Genomic DNA, 18,070 nt, shown 5'->3' on the forward strand with positions numbered 1-18,070 from the left:
TCCAGCTTGTTTTCCTTTCTTTATGTCCTTGATGTTCTTAATAAGATATTTTATTGGGAAAATATTTTGACTTTTTCCCACTCAATTTCATGTGTGAAATTTATTCCTGCATCACAAGTCTATGTTCTCCAGGATGCTTTTGCCCACAGGCTGTGATAAAGACTTTTATTTTTCAAGGGTAAATTCTGTTATTTGTGTCAGGGTCTAGAAGGATGGAGGATAACACGGAGGACTTTAGTTACAACCGAACCCTGTGGCCTTAGAGCACCGACTCCTGCCATCCCAGGCTCCTGTCTGCTGATCCACAAGAGGACAATTGTGCTTTTGTTTGCTTGTGCCCTGCCAAGCTCCGCTACACTCAGTTCTTAGCCCCTGGTCACCATCTCAAGTAGAAGTAGTCATTTCCTATATTGTGTCCCCAAATTCTTCCACTCCCCTCTCTTACAGCAGATTTATGACTTACTCTTTGGCTGTCCCAAGCCAGCCCTCATTCACTCGGTAACTGTCCCCACTCAACACATCATCTGGCACTCACAGCTGCTGAAAACTGTTTTTGAAGAAAATGATTGTTAGAACATAGGCCTGCACCTTTAGAGCAGATGAGGCAGGGTTAAGGAACAATGTGTTGTGTGACTGGACAGCTTTCTGTGCTCTTTGTCACATGTGCTGTGATGAACCAACCCGTGTGATGTAGGACTTTCTGCCACTCCAGAGAGGCTATAAAATGTTAGACCTTTCCTTTCCTCTTGAGATGGGCCCAATACTCCTCACAGGGATTTCTTCAGAGAGGTCTTCTGAAGGCTCCTTCGGCCTCCTCCCACCATGCCCTGTCAGTGTCTCAACCCCCGCCCCCAATCTCATCCAAGTTTTAAAGGGAAACCTCTCCTTCCCTGTAAGGTCCCATAGTGTTTAGATCTCCATACGATAGCTTCAAATGTTCTCCCTTCTACCTCAAGGCCCCTTCACGGCCTCAAAGTCCTTTCTCTTTAAAAAACTTCCCACCCACACATGCTTCACTATGTTCAGAGCAGCCTTATTTATAATAGCTAGAAGTTGGAAAGAACCCAGATGTCCTTCAACAGAAGAATGGATGCAGAAAATGTGGTACATTTATACAATGGAGTACTACTCAGCTATTAAAAACAATGAGTTCATGAAATTCTTAGGCAAATGGATGGAGCTGGAAAATATCATTCTGAGTAAGGTGACCCAATCTCAAAAGAACTTACATGCTATGCACTCACTGATAAGTGGATATTAGCCCAAAAGCTCACAATACCTAAGACACAACGCATAGACCACATGAAACTCAAGAAGAAGGAAGACCAAAATGTGGGTGCTTTGGTCGTTTCTAGAAGGAGTATCAAAAGTTTCAACCAGAGCTCCCAAAGTCTAAACCTCCAGCCTGAGAGCACAAAGGGAAGGACTCATGTCTCCACCTATATAGGTAATTGAGGGTGGCCTTGTGAGACATCAGTGGAAGTGGAGGACCTTGGTCCCCAAAAGTTTGGATTCCCTAGTGTGGGGGAATTCAAGAGCAGGGAGATGGGACTGGGAGGTTGTTTGGAGCACACCCTCATAAAAATAGGAGGAGGGGGTATGGGATAAGGGATTTTGGGGGAGAATGGGAGAGGATATAACATTAAAAGGTAAATACATAAAATATCCAATAAAAAAAAAGAGATAAAGGGTCTGAAAAAAAGAGAGTTTACTTAATTCATATTATTTTCAAAAGTTTCTAGGAGATGCTAACTGGCTAAGATCTTATTTTAAGCTCTCCACAAAAGAATTTAAGTCTCTGTTTAATATTCTCAAGAGAGATGTAAATCCTAATTTCTCTCAACAATTAATTGACAAAAGAGAAGTAATCTCACAAAAAGTAGAAGATGCTATTATTAATCGATGTATTATATGGTCTGATTAGTTGTCGGCTGTGCTGTAACAGTCCTTTGATAAAAGAGATTATTAATATAGATTTATATATCTTTAAATAATGTCCCAATGACTCTATTAGCGTGGAAGGAGTGACTGTTGGTGCTTCTGCCCTGATTTTACAAGAACTCTGAAAAATTGGCTTTAAAAACAAAAGAGGGGGAACGGTACCCCCCCCCCAGAAGGAGTCCCCCTGAAATAGTCTCCATCATGTCTTCTTCACTTTTAACTCTCTAAAACTGAAAGCTCATGGCAAATCTGCTGCTGACTTCCTCTGGCATCACTGAGACTAATAAAAACTATGCCACAGATATGGGGAAGGACCCTCTTACCCTTAAAAGGGAATGTCCCAGACCCAGTTCCCTTATGGGGCTGAGGATTGATATGCCTGTTTGATACCACAGAAGGCACAGTTAATTGGCTACCAAAAAGATTAATGATATAAATAGATACCCTCACAAAGCCAAGCTCAATCATAAATAAAATGAATAACAATTTACATCCAGGGAAGAGAAATCTCCCTGAGAATTCCCTCCTTTTTCCTTTCCAGGTAAAAATGAATCACCCATGATGTCTGCTGTTAGAAGTTCTAATCCAGATGCTGGCCTCTGAACTTATACTACTCAGACCTTCAAAGGGCCATTGACAAGAACATCAAACAGCTAAAGATCGACATCACTAATCCGAAGAAATTCCTCGTTTCACTGTCTGAAGAGACCTCCAAAAATCGCAAAGATCCTTATTGGACTTGATTTACTCTATTATAATAGAAAAGTCTGTGCATAGCTCTTGACTGTGTACAGCCCTTAAAGAAGAATATTCCCTTTACATAGACAAGACAGGGATGGTTAAAGAGAGCATGAAAAAGGTTAGAGAAGGCCTTGAGAAAAATCAGAGAGAAAAAGAAAGATGAGTGCTGGAACAAGAATTGGTTTTCAACCTCTCCAGGGTTGTCAACCCTACCTCCTCTCATCTTGGGACCATTATTTGGATTCTTTTTGCTTATTTCTTCTGGTCCCTGGGCCTCAAATAGGCTGACTAATTCTGTAAAACAACAGATAAATAATTTGGTAGCAAAACCTATTCAGATACATTGTCATAAGTTAGCTATGGAGGACCATGAGACCCAAGATGAGGTTGTTACTTTATCCAGGGTGTTCCCAAAACCCATCTCCACACAACCTAAAAGAGGGGACTTCCGTCCCTAGACCAAGCAGAGAGGGGCCACCCAGAACCCCCTCTGGCAGGCGACCTGAATTCTTGCTTAGGCTGCGATGCTAAGCACTGCAAGGGAATATCAATAAAAGTTAAAAATATCTCTCTGGGTTCCCTGAGGGACAAGCCTGACTACATAGGGGTTGATATCAAAAGTATCCCCTCTCCAGGAAAAAGACATCGGGACAGGTATGGCCCTCATGCCTCACTGGACAACAACAAGGGGGTCAGAGCTATTACAAGGTCCCCTTCAATTACTGGAGGTCAGGCCTCTATCCCCACCTTCGCAAGATTAGATTCGCCACAGCCCGTCTATACTTAGAGAAGGGAGAAGATGTCAGCGGCATCCCTGCTTACACACTAAAGGCCTAAAATCAGCCATAGGCCTAAAATCAGCAATAGGCCTGTCATACATGCGTATTAACACCAAGTCTTGGGTCTCTGTGGATAAACGCTGAAACAGATGGCTATAAGCTATTGTAAACAGGCAGTTTTGTGACAATTTACCAGCCTGAGTAGTGATAGACCTTGTAAATAGGTAGTCTTGGCAGATAATACCAACTTAGATAAGGACAAGTGAATCATAGGCAGAGTCATAGTGACCTATTCCCTGAACCCTCACCTAGCCCATACCCTGTTCTGAAAGATATCTGTATTCCCCCTGAGCACCCACGCTCCAGTGTCATCCCCTTCCCCACGTCCTGCCTTTTTGTGTTTATAACCCCTGTGTGAATGAGTATAAACTACAGTATGTATACACACACACACACACACACACACACACACACACATATATATATATATATACTTCCCACCCAAAGGAAACCCTGAATTATGTGTCAGCTTCCCGTTCTGAACTGATTGACAGTATTATCTTCTTTTATTACATTTAGAATAAGTAAACAGGACTAAAAATAAACCAAGTCTCACGCCCAGTGATCTAAGCTATGCTACCATCAGGGAAAGTTTACTTTGTTAGAAAGAGTGAGGGTTTTGTCTGTCCTGAAGCTGTGTGTGCCACTAACTTAGCTCTCGAAGGGCAGGTGTGCTTAATAATGAAGGACAACAGAGGGCTGAGGATCCTGACGGATATGTGGCTCAATTTGTTTTCATTATAATTTAGCCTGGAAGGACATCTGAATTCAGCGATCACCACAGGGACTTGTGGCCATCCAAATTCCAAAGATGGGTACAACCAGCAAACCCCAGAAGAGCAGTCTATGTATTAGGCCTTCTGCTCATCACTCGGAAAGTTGGTTGAAGGTAGGAAAGTCATCCCCAACAACAGAGATAGATGCCACAACCGTGGCTTATATTTGGAAGTCAAGTCAAGTCATTGACTTACTTGCCCCACAGACTGGAGACTAAACATAGTCTAGGCTTCTAATGAAATAAGACCATACTGGAGTACCTACTTTCCCTTAGGAAGGCTGTTTCCTCATTTGCATAGAGAAGAGACTAAAGCAGAGACAGGTTGAGCTAGGCTTTCGGTATGATGAAGTCATGACACTAACAGCCTCCCTCCACCCACATGTTTTCAGGATCTTGGCCACCCAGTCACCTCCCTTCCTCTAGACATGCTGAACTCAGCATATTTGGCTCTCTCAGTCCCACCCCCTGGGCCCATTGGCTTTCAGTCATTTGATAAGGCTTCTGCTGCACTCAGGACTTGTCTCTCTTCCTTATCGTAGTATTCACTTGAATATTGCTGCCTGAGGCCTACAGCCTGTCTCAACACGCCATCTTCAGCTGCCTGGGCCATGGCTCCATTGTTCAACTTGATGCTGGGTGAGTGTCTCTGCCTCTGTGACTAATCCTGTCACAAAAGAGGCAAATGTCCAGGGCTTTCTGGAGACTTTACCAGGAGGATATTTTCCCATCCTGACTCAGGCATCTTTCAAAAACAGCTTTCTATATATAGTAACCTGTTCTAAACAGTAGAAAGCCCCCTAAATCCATATTTGAAGTTTGCCTTGACTACCAGATTTTTATTTATTTCCTTATATTTACACAAATTTTACATGCATTTCCTTTGACATGCACAATTAAAAAGACAATGACTGGATGTTGGGTAGAAGTGAGGAGGAGTAAGGAAAGGGCATCTCTCAGAGGATTTCCTTGGTTAGCTCACACCCCTTGAGAGTATTTATTCCCTTCCTTTCCTCATCTTTTTAAAAGTCTTTATTGAGAAACAAAAAAGAAAGAAAGAAAGAAAGAAAGAAAGAAAGAAAGAAAGAAAGAAAGGAAGGAAGGAAGGAGGGAAGACACGTTGTAAAATAACCATCTCTCATTAGTCTATGAATCTAGCATCCTCTGGAAAATGATTCATCAGGTTTTCTAGTTTCCCAAGGTCAGTCCAGATATTGGACAATCTGCAGTATTGGATTGCAAAGAAACATGTATTTTAGCCATAGCTCTTAACTGAATTTGTAGGCTACCATACTTCACTGAAATTTTGCTCTCTAAAATGAAGATGAAGTTAAAATCTCCAGAAATTTTAAAAGGATTTTGTGTGCTGTCTGTGCTTGTGTGTGTGACAGATGAAACACTTGGGTTGCTAGTTAACCTTATTTTGAGACTGTTCTGCTGGCCCGAGTTGGCCAATCAGTCTAGGTTGGTTGCCAGTGAGCACCGGGGAGTCTCCCTACTGTGTCTGTTCAGTACTAGGATTAAAGTTCATGCCCTTCTAGAAACCTTTTAATAATGCAATTAATATGTGATATCTAATGGTGTCTACTGATCTGCTACCCTAATACGTCACATCCATTGTTAGGATCCTGATTGCCTAGAGCATCACTGATGGTGTCATTTCTGCTCCTGTGTGTCAGCTTGCCGTGCTCCCTTTTCTTTTAATGTTTCCCTGTCCTGTGTGGGAGGTTCTGCAATGCACATACACAGTATAACTGACTTTTAGAAAGTTGTAATATACAAAGCCTCAGTCTGTGAGTGGCTTCACTGTGAAGAATGAGAATTAGAAGGTCCTGAAAGCTATTTATAGAAAGAAGTATTTCAGGATTAGTTACTGAGCTATTTGGAACTGTTTGAAAAATTCTAGACTGATCCAAAGATATTTGCTTTATTGGGAAAATCCTATAGCGTATATGGTAGGCAAATCACACAATCAAAAATCCTTGGCTTCTGGGGCAACTGAGGGCTACAGGGCTTCACAGTGTGAAGAAGATGACAGAGAGTGCAGCTATACAGAGATTATGTAGAGGGGAAAAAGTCCCCTGTTCCAATACACCAGATTGGAATACACTAGAATTTTGAACTAAGTAAATTGTTACCTCTGGCCTGTTGATCTGAACTAAGTGTCAATGAACAACAGTTTACAAGCTGTGAATGACTTTTACACTGTTAAATGGTGGAGAAAAATAAAAATTAAAATATCACTGTGCAAACGCATTAAAATGACCTGAAATTTAGAATGATGTTGATAAAGAAAGGTTTCTGGGAATCTGGCAATGCTCATTTGTCCACGTATACTTAGCTCCTCTCGTATCTCAGGGGCAGGGCCGAGCAGCTGTAACTGAGCATGCAGCCTACAACGTCAAAAGTCTTCACTATTGGCTCTATACAACAGGGTTTGCCAACTCCCGTCTAAATGCAGTGACAGTGACCACAATGGATCATGCCGCTCTGCTTTGCCCACCAGTGACTGTTCCCTGGCCTCCAGTGCTCTGTGAACTAAAATCCCGCTGTAGGCAGCTTCAGTTGACCAGTGTAAATGACAGTGGTAGATACTATCTGGCCCCATGCCTGAGGTGGAGCCGCATGGAATGAACAACTAAGTCAGTTAGTTTGCTAGAATTGGCCTCTGTGGTTCCTGTGGTGTCCTTTGAGGCTAGGACAGGAGAAGGTGGCCACGACAGGGATGTCCTTGAGGCTTTGTGTCTCCCACTGTCCCTTAAGAAGTTTGGCAAGGACCTTCTACACATGGATAATTTGAACAAGGACTTTATGACCTTTCTTCGTTTTTCTTTTCTCAGCTGTCTTGACCATTTTTGTTGGATCGTGTTTTTCAGGTAAGGAATTTTTTTGGTCTCTGTTTTGTTTTGTTTGCCTGTTTGTTGAGTTCTCAAGAGGCTTAGTACTCTAGGCTTAGAACTGAAGAAGGCCTGTAGCTTCCATGGCTGTGGAAAGGTTCAATCCAAGCAAGCAACCTTCCTTTCTAGAGTCTATGCCAGCCCACCAGTCTTGTGTGGATGGATTTTCACCTCCAGAATCTAGATGTGCTCAGGGTGGTTTTCCTGCTAAAGATTCTCTGTGGCCCTAGAAGTCCATCCAACATCCAAAGAGGACAGGTCCTTGCACCAGGCTCCTTTGTAGTCTTGCCCACAGAAGAGATTCCTTTTGTCTTTCCAGGTTCCCCTGTCCATGTTTTTATGCAGACCTTTAGGTAGTCTTGAAGTAGAAATTCTTCTTCTGTGCAGCATGTGGCCTGCATGGCAAAGGGGAGCCTGGGGTTCACCCCCCGCTGGCTGCCTCCTCACAGAGCCTGTACAGTGGTGAGGGCGAGAGCAGAGAGGGGGAAGAGGGACAGAGGGGAAGGTGGAGGGGAAGAACCACAGACTATGGTTTCAGTTTCTTTTACACTATCTCTCCATGCTCTCTTTTTCTGGGTGTAGAAGCTTGACCAGAGATAGCACCACACATTATATGGTGAGATCTTCTGCCACATAACTGTAACTTGGTGTATTAGGGTACTGATAGTGTGATTCTCTGTCATATAGGTGTAACTCGGTGTATCAGGTGCTCAGCCAGATGCTGAGCTCACTTCATCTTTTTTTCTCAGCCTCCAAGGTTGTTGCCAGTGCAGGCACTACCTGCTCTCTTTGCAGTCTCCTCTCATGCACATGAACAGACACATACTCACACACACACAAACACACATACACACGAGAGAGAGAGAGAGAGAGAGAGAGAGAGAGACAGAGACAGAGAGAGAGAGAGAGAGAGAGAGAGAGAGAGAGAGGAGAGACAGAGAGAGAGAGAGAGAGAGACCCTACTTTCCATAAAGCCGAGGAAGGGCACTGCCAGGAAGGCACCTGCCCTCTGTGCCTCCTCCCTTGAGTTTAATGTCCTCAACTCATTTATCTCCAGATCAAGTCTTCTCCTCTGACTCCTACTGTACTCTTGGGTTACATCATCTTTTCTGGGAACTTCTCTAGTATTCTACCTCATAAAAAGTAAAAATTCATTAAAACAAGAATTTTACAATCCCAATGAACCTAATAACAGCTTTTTCTTACTCTGCAAAATAATGCCAGCCTAGACTCTAATCTTAGATCCAATGATCTAAAGATTACCTCCACATAACTTTCTTGATTTGTGTACTCTGACACATAAACTTGACATTCAGATGTTCAACATGGGGACTTTCTTAGTTTTTTTTTTATTTTTAAATAAAGCATCTTTCATTTATTTTCTGACAATTACGTATTTATAAACTATGTATCTTAATAATATCCATTCTCAACATCTCTCTCCTACACCCCCAGGCACCTTCAATATGCCCCACTTCCTCTTTCATGTCTTCTCCTTAAAAACAAAAGCAAAACAAGCAGACGAACACAATTCAAAACATTAACAACAACAAAATTCACTGAGTTCAATTAGTGTTGCCTATTGAGCTGTCAGCTGGTACTGTTGACTTGATCTTGTAGGTCTACTGACCTTAGCTGCAGTGCGTGAAAGTGCTTCGTGGTGCTCAGAAGACAGCATTTCGCCGCACTTCTCTAGATATTAACCTCGTTCTACTCCTTCCACCACGTTCCCTGAGGTACAGATATAGATATCCAGTGATCACCAGCCTTGACTAGTGCCTACTGAAGAGAGAAGATTCTCTGGCCGAAGTTGAAGGAAGCACTAGTAAATGTATGCAGACACAAATACTTAGAAGGCAATTTGACAACATGTTCATTTACTAAGACAATAGTAATAAGTTCCTCTCCCTCCCCAGGCCTATGATCTCTCTAGTCGTGGACTTCTGATAAGGCTTACAAGACCAGAATTCCCTCTTGGAGCAGGTCACAAATTCAACTGGAAAGCAGTTGATTATCCCCATAACTCTCCTGCCACTAGTGCACCCATTGGCATATTTTGCCTCGCAAGTTAGCTTGTAGCAGACCACAGATGGCTTTTCTCCCTCCTGGAGCCCACATTGTGCCTTTCAGCACCAGGAAAGCTAAGAGGAAGGAATTCTTCAAGTTAATTGCAGCGTAATTTCTCTATATCCTGCCACCAGAGTCTGATGTGACTTCAGCAATATGATCTTACTTATGGTCAGCAGCCAAGATCAGTGACAATAGCCTGTGTTGTTCAGGAGCCTCTGGGAACTTTCTAGCCAGTGACTCAGAAGGAGGTATCTCAGACTGGACACAGATACGCATGTCTTCTAGGGGGAAGCATTATCTACCCATGCAGGGTACCTGTGTTCAAATTCACCCTTCTTTCTAAGAAGTTGTATTTTTAATTAGCCTACAAAGTAGTGGATTTCCATAATGGCTCTTCATATATCTTTGGTTTTGGTTAACCTACCCCACACCTTCCTCTCTTGTATCTTCAAGCTCTTAACTCTACTTAAACCTTTAACCTCCAGGATTCCTCCTGGAATAGCCGTCTTAAGACGTCTTCTTCTTCCTCTCTCGTGGGCCTTTTTAGCTTTCTCCATAGACACTCCAAATTAAATGTACAAACCTAAACATCTTATGCTAGGATAAGAGAGAGAACATGTGGTGTTCATCTTCCTGGGTCTGGGTTACCTCAGTATGATATTTTCTAAATCATCCGTTTTCCAACAGGCAAATTTCATAATTTCATTTCAGCTGGTAAAGATCTATTGTGAATATGTACCACATTTTTGTTCTCCATTGTTCTATTGATAGGTATCTAAGTTAATTCCATTTCCTGTCTTTTCTTAGTTTTTTAATGATTACATTTTAATTTATATCCTTAGTTTCAACTCATGATACTGCTTCTCTCCCAAAAAATAATAAAGAAAAATTAAAATGAGCCTAAAAGCTAGGCAGATCAAGCTGGTCTTAGTTCCTGAGTTGGTTCTAAGTTCTGGAGTTTGTGAAAAATTGAAACAGAGTAGACACTGGGAAATCCAATCCTCAGGAGTCAGATTGCACCCACGAAGGCAAGCAATCCTCAGGAATCAGACTGTGCTCATGAGGCAAGCATATTGGCCTCTTTTATGGCCTTCAACCAGCCGCAGATGACCAGACCAAATGCGGTCTTATCTAATCTGTTTGGCCTCTCAGTTGACTTTCTCATTGAATGAAGATGTTACTAACTCAGTTCTCCACTGCATGACTCTGAGGCTGCAGCAGACTTGGCAAGATTGTTCCAAGATGTCATAAAAGCTCCCAGAGGGCATAAGTCCCACCTTGTTTCCCATGGTTTTCTGAGTTCACAAAGCAACACTGGAAGTATAGAATTGCTCAGTGCTCATGTATCATCTGATAAGCTTGATTTTGGTTTCCCCAACTGCCTTCTCTGCCCTACTCCTTAGTGAAAGGGAGATAGCATATATTTTTATACACAGAGTTTTAATGAGAAGAAACATTTAAGTTCTTGATTGCTGAGAACCTATGGAGAGGAAACTCTAAACTCTTTCCCATAGGCCCCTAGACAATCCATTGAGGTTTTAAGCCTTTCAAGCTGTAACTGTTCTCTTGCTAGATCTCTTCTGAGCTAGGGTTTTGGAGAGGGACAATGTTGTAGGAAACAGCAAGAGGGAAAGAGAGGAGGAGAATGAGGAGGAGGAGGAGGAAGAGGAGGAGGAGGAGGAAGAGGGAAAGGAGGATAATGAGGAGAACAAGGAGGACTAGGAGGAGGAAGAAGAGGAAGAGACGGAGGAAGAAGAGAAAAATGAGGAGGAAGTGGAGGAGGAAGTAGTAAAAGGGAAAGGGGACGGTAGCAGGAAAGGGGGAAAGATGAGAAGAGAAGCAAGTGAAGAGAAGAGAGTTAATATGTCAACCTCAAATCATGTATCACTACTGTGGCAGAAGTTTCCCTGCCCAGTGTATTTGCAACAGGAGGCCTATGATTGGATAGGGAAAAGTGAGGCAGAGCTAAGAGAGGCAGAGAGAGGAAGGCGGAGAGAAACACGAAGGAGAGGGAGAAAGGCAGCGGAGATGGAAGCTGACATTAACGAGCGTGCTTTAACCAGTCTTTGGCAGAGATGATATGAAAAGGTTAGGATAGATGGGATAACTTGTCTAATCTGTGTGGGCATCTTGTGATTTGAGTATTTGCTGATATATAAATCTGTTTGGTTAACTTTAAGAATCTAGAGTTTTGATTCACTGGGTTACTAGAAGGTGGATCCACCAACAACCAGGCTGTGAAGAAACTAGCGGCTCCAGGGACAAGCGAACCAGAGCTGGAAGCACAGTAACTAGTCACAATGGGAGTTAGCTAGAGAGAGTAGCCCGGAGGACACCCAGCTGGGACCAGGCAGCCCGCAGGTAGCTGGCATTAGGGCGGGAACGTGGTGGCTGAGCCGGAAGCCAACTGGACACTGTCTCCTTTCTAGTATCTCCAACAACACACTATGACCTCAGTCTGGCTACCACAAGAGAAACTCATGGGGAAAAAAATTGTAAAAATAGCATCCTTACACAGTCCTGGGCTGGGGCCCACAGTGAGCCATTACTTCTATGAGGAAGAGTTTTTCTTATCTATGAAATTATGGGTAGCCATGTATTGGTCCTCTCATTCTGACCACTAGAGGGTCTAAAATTTCTGCCAAGTCTTCAACCAGCTTCTTTGTCTCAGTCATCAATCTGAAAATGGTATCAATATCTATGCGTCTTGAAATGGCATAGCTTGCAATTACAAACATAAGCAAATCCAGAAGTTTCTTAGGTCTCTTATTCTGATTACAGCTTCCCATGCTGCTATTCAAAGGTATAAGGGCCCCAAACTGACTGCATATACCCCCACTCAACTTTTTGCTTCTCTGGGGCCTTCCAGCTAATATCTCATCCCTTTGCAGAGTCTCCATCCAAAGTTCGGTTGGTGGGAGGTGCCCACCGCTGTGAAGGACGAGTGGAGGTGGAACACAATGGCCAGTGGGGCACTGTGTGTGATGACGGCTGGGACCTGAATGATGTGGCTGTGGTGTGCCGAGAGCTGAATTGTGGAGCAGCCAAAAAAACCCCACGTGGTGCATCCTATGAGCCACCGGCACCAGATGATCAAAAAGTTCTTATTCAAGGGGTTGAATGCAGTGGGATGGAAGACACGTTCGCTCAGTGTAAGCTAGATGACGATGTTTTTGATTGTCTACATAATGAAGATGCTGGAGCACAGTGTGAGAGTAAGTATGGGAGGCTCAAGGACCGTCTTCTAGTATCTTATGCCTCAGGTGGCCATTTTGCTAGTCTTTGGTTCCTGTGTGGACTTTCACACAGTGCTATGATGAATGACGGAAACACCATCATTTACATGTTACATGCTCTTGATCGTGAGCTGTGGATATAATAATAGCTACGATTATTACCCATATTGCTTCTTCCTTACTTTCCAGGTATATATGAGATCCAATTTCCCTTATTCATGGACATGCAAACAAATCTGCACAGATTCGTCAGCCACTGAACATTTGTTCAATGGAGCTGAGGAGGAGTTATGAGAGCGCTCATGAGGTTTAATAAGTGCTTTTGTGAACGTTTAATTCTCAAGCTGTCTATGAGCTTAATTGGAGAGGGGGAAGATACTTGTGGGAAGTCAAAGCAATCTCACAAATAGACACAGGCGTATAAATGTGCAATCAATGCAGTTGCACAAATAGACAGACACACAGACACAGTGTTCCGTCACGGTTTTACATAATTAGCTTCCTATGAACTAATGTTAGCGTGAGTGCTTTCTCTAAAGGCTTTTGATTTAATTGCCTCTGTCCCCTTCTTTTTGTGTCCCTGCAGGATTTATCATTAGAAAAAAGATGAACCCTCCTAATGTTAAAGTAACCTATTTTTTTTAGAAAAGTCAAGGTTTGGGAACATTAATAAGGGATTCTTGCCTTATGCCAACATAGAGCCAAATAATATTTTGACATTTCAGTTAATATGTTTATTTATTACTATTTGGTGCTTTTTCAACATTAAACTATATATTACATAATATATAATTACATATATAATATACATAGATTAATATAATCTATATTGTATAGATTACATAAAATGTATATTTTATATTAATTTGCAGTGATTTTAACTGTCTCTTGTGAGGAGAAATTAGAAGTTGAATATGGAAATACTTTGAAAAACTAAAATGCCCTGGGCAGTGGTGGCACACACTGTTAGTCCAAGCACTTGGGGAACAGAGGCAGGCAGATCTCCGTGAGTTCAAGGCCAGGCTGGTTTACAGAATGAGTTCCAGGACAGCCAGGGCACAGAAGAACTCTGTCTTAAACAAACAAAAAACAAAACAAAACAAAAAGAAAAGAAAATTAAAAGAAAAACTAAACTGCTACAGAAGTGAGTTTGATTCTTGTGGGGACTGGGAAATCATCACGTCACTCTCTTAACCATTGTGTGCTTTCCGGTGCTTACAACTCTAACAGCCTTGTAATGAACACCAAGAACTGAGTCATGTATGTTCAGACTCCCTTTTCTGAAAAGACAGTGTTCTGACATGGAACAGACACTGCCTCTCCCTTTCCTTCCAGACCCAGACAGTGACTTCCTCTTCATTCCAGAGAATGTGCGGCTAGTAGATGGCCTGGGGCGCTGCCAGGGTCGACTGGAGGTGCTCCACCAGGCCCAGTGGAGCACTGTGTGTAAAGCAGGCTGGAATTTGCAGGCTTCAAAGGTGGTATGCAGGCAGCTGGGATGCGGGCGGGCACTACTGACCCATGGATGCTGCAACAAGAGTACTCAGGGCACAGGATCCATCTGGATGAGCAAGATGTCATGTTCTGGACAAGAAGCAAACCTTCAGGACTGCCCTTTTAGTCGTTTGGAGAACAACTGTACTCATGGCGAGGACACGTGGATGGAATGCGAAGGTAATGGACGATAATGAGCCTGCATTCCGAAATTAGGTTTATTCATAAGTGCAGCTAAATGGAAACCCAGGTAAATAGCACTTACAAAGAACTACTCACGCACTGAAAGGCCATTGCAAATTTGTATTGATTGCCAATTCACTTAAGACTAACTCCCTTTGGAGAGAGAAACACTTAAAAATTGTATATTGTGCAATCACAGACTAGAATATAGAATGCTGTAAATAAGGTATAACTTCTGAGTTCTTCAGCCTTTAAACCACTAGAAGTTCATTATATATCTATAAATAATATATATCTATAAATAAAATATATATATTTAGATATCATATTTAAAATATAAAATATAATAAATATAATGAAATAATAAATAAAATGAAAGTATTCTAGTTAGAAAAACAGACTCAGCCACCGGGATTGGTAATGGATGAAGTCTTAAGGAAGGAGTAGCTGTCACAAAAACATATGGAGAATTTCAAATGTGCTAGCAGAGTTTTGGTGATCATGTACATAAACTTTTTTTTCTCTTTTCCTTTCTTATGTCACCGCCTTCCTCCTGCAACCTGCAGATCCCTTTGAGCTGAGGCTGGTGGGAGGAGACACCCTCTGCTCTGGGAGGCTGGAGGTGCTGCACAAGGGTTCCTGGGGCTCCGTCTGTGATGACAGCTGGGGAGAAAAGGAGGACCAAGTGGTCTGCAAGCAACTGGGCTGTGGGAAGCCCCTCTTTCCATCCCCAAAAGCTCGCAAAAGCTACGGGCCTGGGGCAGGCCGCATCTGGCTGGATGACGTCAATTGCTCAGGGAAGGAACAGTCTCTGGAGTTCTGCCGGCACAGACTGTGGGGGTACCACGACTGTACCCACAAGGAAGATGTGGGGGTGATCTGCTCAGGTTCGTCCTACTGATCTAAGGTTGCGCTTCCAAGGAACGAAGTAGAAAGAAAAGCAGCGGCACTCTGCCGGTCATCGTAATTCCTTCTGGGCTGCAGAGCCGGTGTGGTCTTTAGTTGTTCTGTACAAGCCTCAAGGATTAAGACCCAGGGTCCTAGCAGTAGTTTTGCGTTTCTTTGGGCAGAGGAGAAATTGGTAATGGGAAGGATATGTGTTTCATAATACAGTTGTTGAACATGAGAACAGGAAAATCGATGTCCTCATAGTAAACATGAGAAAAATCAGTCAATGTAGTTTCCCAAACCATGAAATCGACTTTTAAATAATACAGCAGAACTAAATTGATTGGTCTTTGCTTTCTGTCCCAGATTAGTTCTCTGACGTGACTCTGACCTTCAAGCCCTAAATTTGAGCTAACTGTAGAAGACAGCCCCTACCTGGGCCTGGTTAGTAACCTAACCCTGGGGCTGGCAGGGAGCTCTTTTGAGAATGTCTGAGAGCATCTTGCCAATGAGTACAGGATGCCAGCCCTGAACTATTGGCCTCCTCCCAGGAGCAAAGGAGGAAGACCAGCGTGAGAGGAAGTTCAAGTGTTACCCCTGATTCTAGCTGTAGGGCTGCAGGCCAGCTGTGGAATTAGGAGAGGGAGGTGACTGTGCAGCACTCCTTGCTTTAAGCGACTAACTCTAAAACGAGCCGAGAACTGATTTTACCAAAAACTGTGGGGGACAGTTAATGCCCAGAAGACAATAGATCTGGCCACATTGAGCTGTGTACTCTCCAAAAATCTCTGAAATTCAGACAAAAAGATTTTTGTCCCATTTACCTCGAAGGTTTTTGCGAGTGTATAAGGATAAGACACTAACAGAGTCAACCATCTTTCCCCCTGCATTCTGCATCTATGGATTCAGAAGTATCTGAAAAGCAAAGCCACACCTGTACTGAACACACAGAATTTTCTTACTGCTATTCCCTTAATGCAGTGTGACAGCTATTTATGCAGCAGTCACATTGCATTCGGTGTTATAAACAGTCTAGAGATAATTTAAAGCATATAGGAGGATGTGCTTTGGCCTTATAGAACTGTATGGGAGACTTTTGCTGCACCCATGGGTTTTGGCATCCTTGGGATGCTGGCACCAGTTGTCTGTCAATGCAGAATGCAATCTGTACTCTTTGCGACTCACAGGGGACACAGCTATTGGACCTTTGGAGTGTATCTCCAGCTTTTGACCTGTCTCATATCATCGTGGAAAGAGTTACACAAGCGGCTTAGCGCTTTCCTATTCTGGCCCTTGATCTGCCCCCTTGGCCAGTTTAGCTTGAGTGAACTAACCTTTCAAGAGGTTCTAACTTTGCCCTCACTGCATTTTTCTCTTCTCTTTACAGAATAGTATCCCAGGCTTTGATGTGTGAGCTGAATCCCTGCTTGGTCAGTTGAGCCCTGATTCTCCCAGTGGTTACATCCGGCCGTGGGCTTTAACCACCTCTCCCTCAGCCTCTCAGGAGTCTGAACATTGTGCTCATGTCTTCACTGCAGGCTTACAAGCCCCCATAATCACCTCAAGATATGACCTGCTGAGCTCCCTAGCTGATGGCGTTTCCAGTTGCCCTATATTCACTCCTTGATGATGGTCCCCAACTTTACTGCCTCTCCCTAGCCTACCTGCAACTCTTGGGCCTGCCAGAGTGACCAGCTGTACAGGCCATGACTAGGGCACAACTCGTCTGTGAACAGCACTGAGGGTGTGACAACATGAGGAACACTTGAGAGGGAATGTGGATACACAGTATTTTGGAGGTGGGAGGGAACATACAATTATTTAAATGTTTTTTTAAACTTTGTACCAAATGAAGTGATGGCAACAATATCAGTTCACTACTCTGCTTTCTCTCAGAAAAAGTAACAGGGTAGTTTCCTGCAGCCCTCAAATGTTACCTGATGAGTTCTAGATGTCTACCAAAAACTCCGTGTTTAACGTTTGGTGTCTAATGCAACAGTATTCTGAGGTTAGGGATCTAACTGCATCTTGTGGTTTGATCCCTCAGCCTTTATGAGTAGATTAATTACTGTTGAGTCCACTGGGAGATGGTAGAAACTTCAGGAATTGGGACCTAGTTAGAGGAAGAAGGTCGTTGGAGTGTGCCTTTGGAAGGGGAGATTTGGTCCACAACTTTACCACCTCCCTGTGTAGACAGGTTGCTAGCATATCTTAGCTACAATAAACATGAGTATTCAGGTATTTCTTAGTATGTTGACTTTATTTTCTTAGTTTGATGCCTAAAAGTCAGTAGCATTTTTACACCCACATCTCATGCCCATGGAAAGATCTTTCCAAACTCTGAGCAGTTCAGTCCTGCCTTCCCAGGCTCTGTGGATAGCTCCAGTTGTCTCTGAGAGTTAATTAACACTTTCTAGGGACTAGAGATTGTGACACAAAGTAGATTGTTTTCTCCAGGATTTCTACAAGTTATTCTGGATCTGGGAAAAGACATTTCTCACATGTGACAAAGACCAGACAATCAGAAGATCAAGTTGGTGCACCAAGGGACCGAACTTGGAACCTAATGGCATTCTTGACCTTATGTAACAAACTGCCGTGTAATCATAGCAATTTTAGAAACTTAGTTGTCTGGTATTGGTTTTAGTACTTCTAACCAAAAGAACCCCAACTCATTTATGCATTTCAAATTAATAAAGTAATAATTCACCCACATTTCCTGAGGCTGGTTAGATAAACTAGTTGTTAGCAATGCAGAAATTGTCATTGCATTTATACAGCCAAACTCAACAGACAAGATAGCATGGGGACCAGCTATAACAGGATACCACTCCAAGGAGTTGACCATGAGTGCCCTGGTTTGCCTATTGAATGCTTAAAAGCTAACCTTCACATACAATATTTGCTTTGAGGGGGCTGGGTTACCTCATCTAGGATGATTTTTCTAGCTTCATTTTTAGCTGCTTCCTCTTCTTCTTCTTCTTCTTCTTCTTCTTCTTCTTCTTC

General features: G+C 42.9%; 1 protein-coding gene across 2 annotated transcripts; it reads left to right on the top strand.

Annotated features, from left to right (window-relative positions):
- The first annotated feature begins 4,787 nt into the window (after positions 1-4,787).
- On the top strand, positions 4,788-17,305 carry Cd5l (CD5 molecule like). Of its 2 annotated transcripts, XM_028753120.1 has the most exons (7): positions 4,788-4,935; positions 7,137-7,172; positions 12,155-12,478; positions 13,835-14,173; positions 14,743-15,063; positions 16,452-16,494; positions 16,603-17,305. In XM_028753120.1, exons 1-6 carry the CDS (start codon positions 4,908-4,910, stop codon positions 16,454-16,456), a joined length of 1,053 nt encoding a protein of 350 aa, XP_028608953.1. In that variant the 5' UTR covers positions 4,788-4,907; the 3' UTR covers positions 16,457-16,494; positions 16,603-17,305. The 2 variants fall into 2 exon arrangements, with proteins under 2 accessions (XP_028608953.1, XP_028608952.1); XM_028753119.1 differs by having other exon boundaries at positions 16,452-17,305.
- Positions 17,306-18,070: the final 765 nt, after the last annotated feature.

This window comes from Grammomys surdaster, unplaced genomic scaffold (assembly GCF_004785775.1).
Source record: "Grammomys surdaster isolate TR1022 unplaced genomic scaffold, NIH_TR_1.0 125946, whole genome shotgun sequence".
Classification (NCBI taxonomy): domain Eukaryota; kingdom Metazoa; phylum Chordata; class Mammalia; order Rodentia; family Muridae; genus Grammomys; species Grammomys surdaster.

Coding starts and splice junctions, on each gene's coding strand:
- Cd5l (XM_028753119.1), top strand. CDS start 4,908: ATGGCTCCATTGTTCAACTTGATGCTGG. Junction 7,173..12,154: donor TGTTGGATCGTGTTTTTCAG/GTAAGGAATTTT, acceptor ATCCCTTTGCAG/AGTCTCCATCCAAAGTTCGG. Junction 14,174..14,742: donor CACGTGGATGGAATGCGAAG/GTAATGGACGAT, acceptor TGCAACCTGCAG/ATCCCTTTGAGCTGAGGCTG.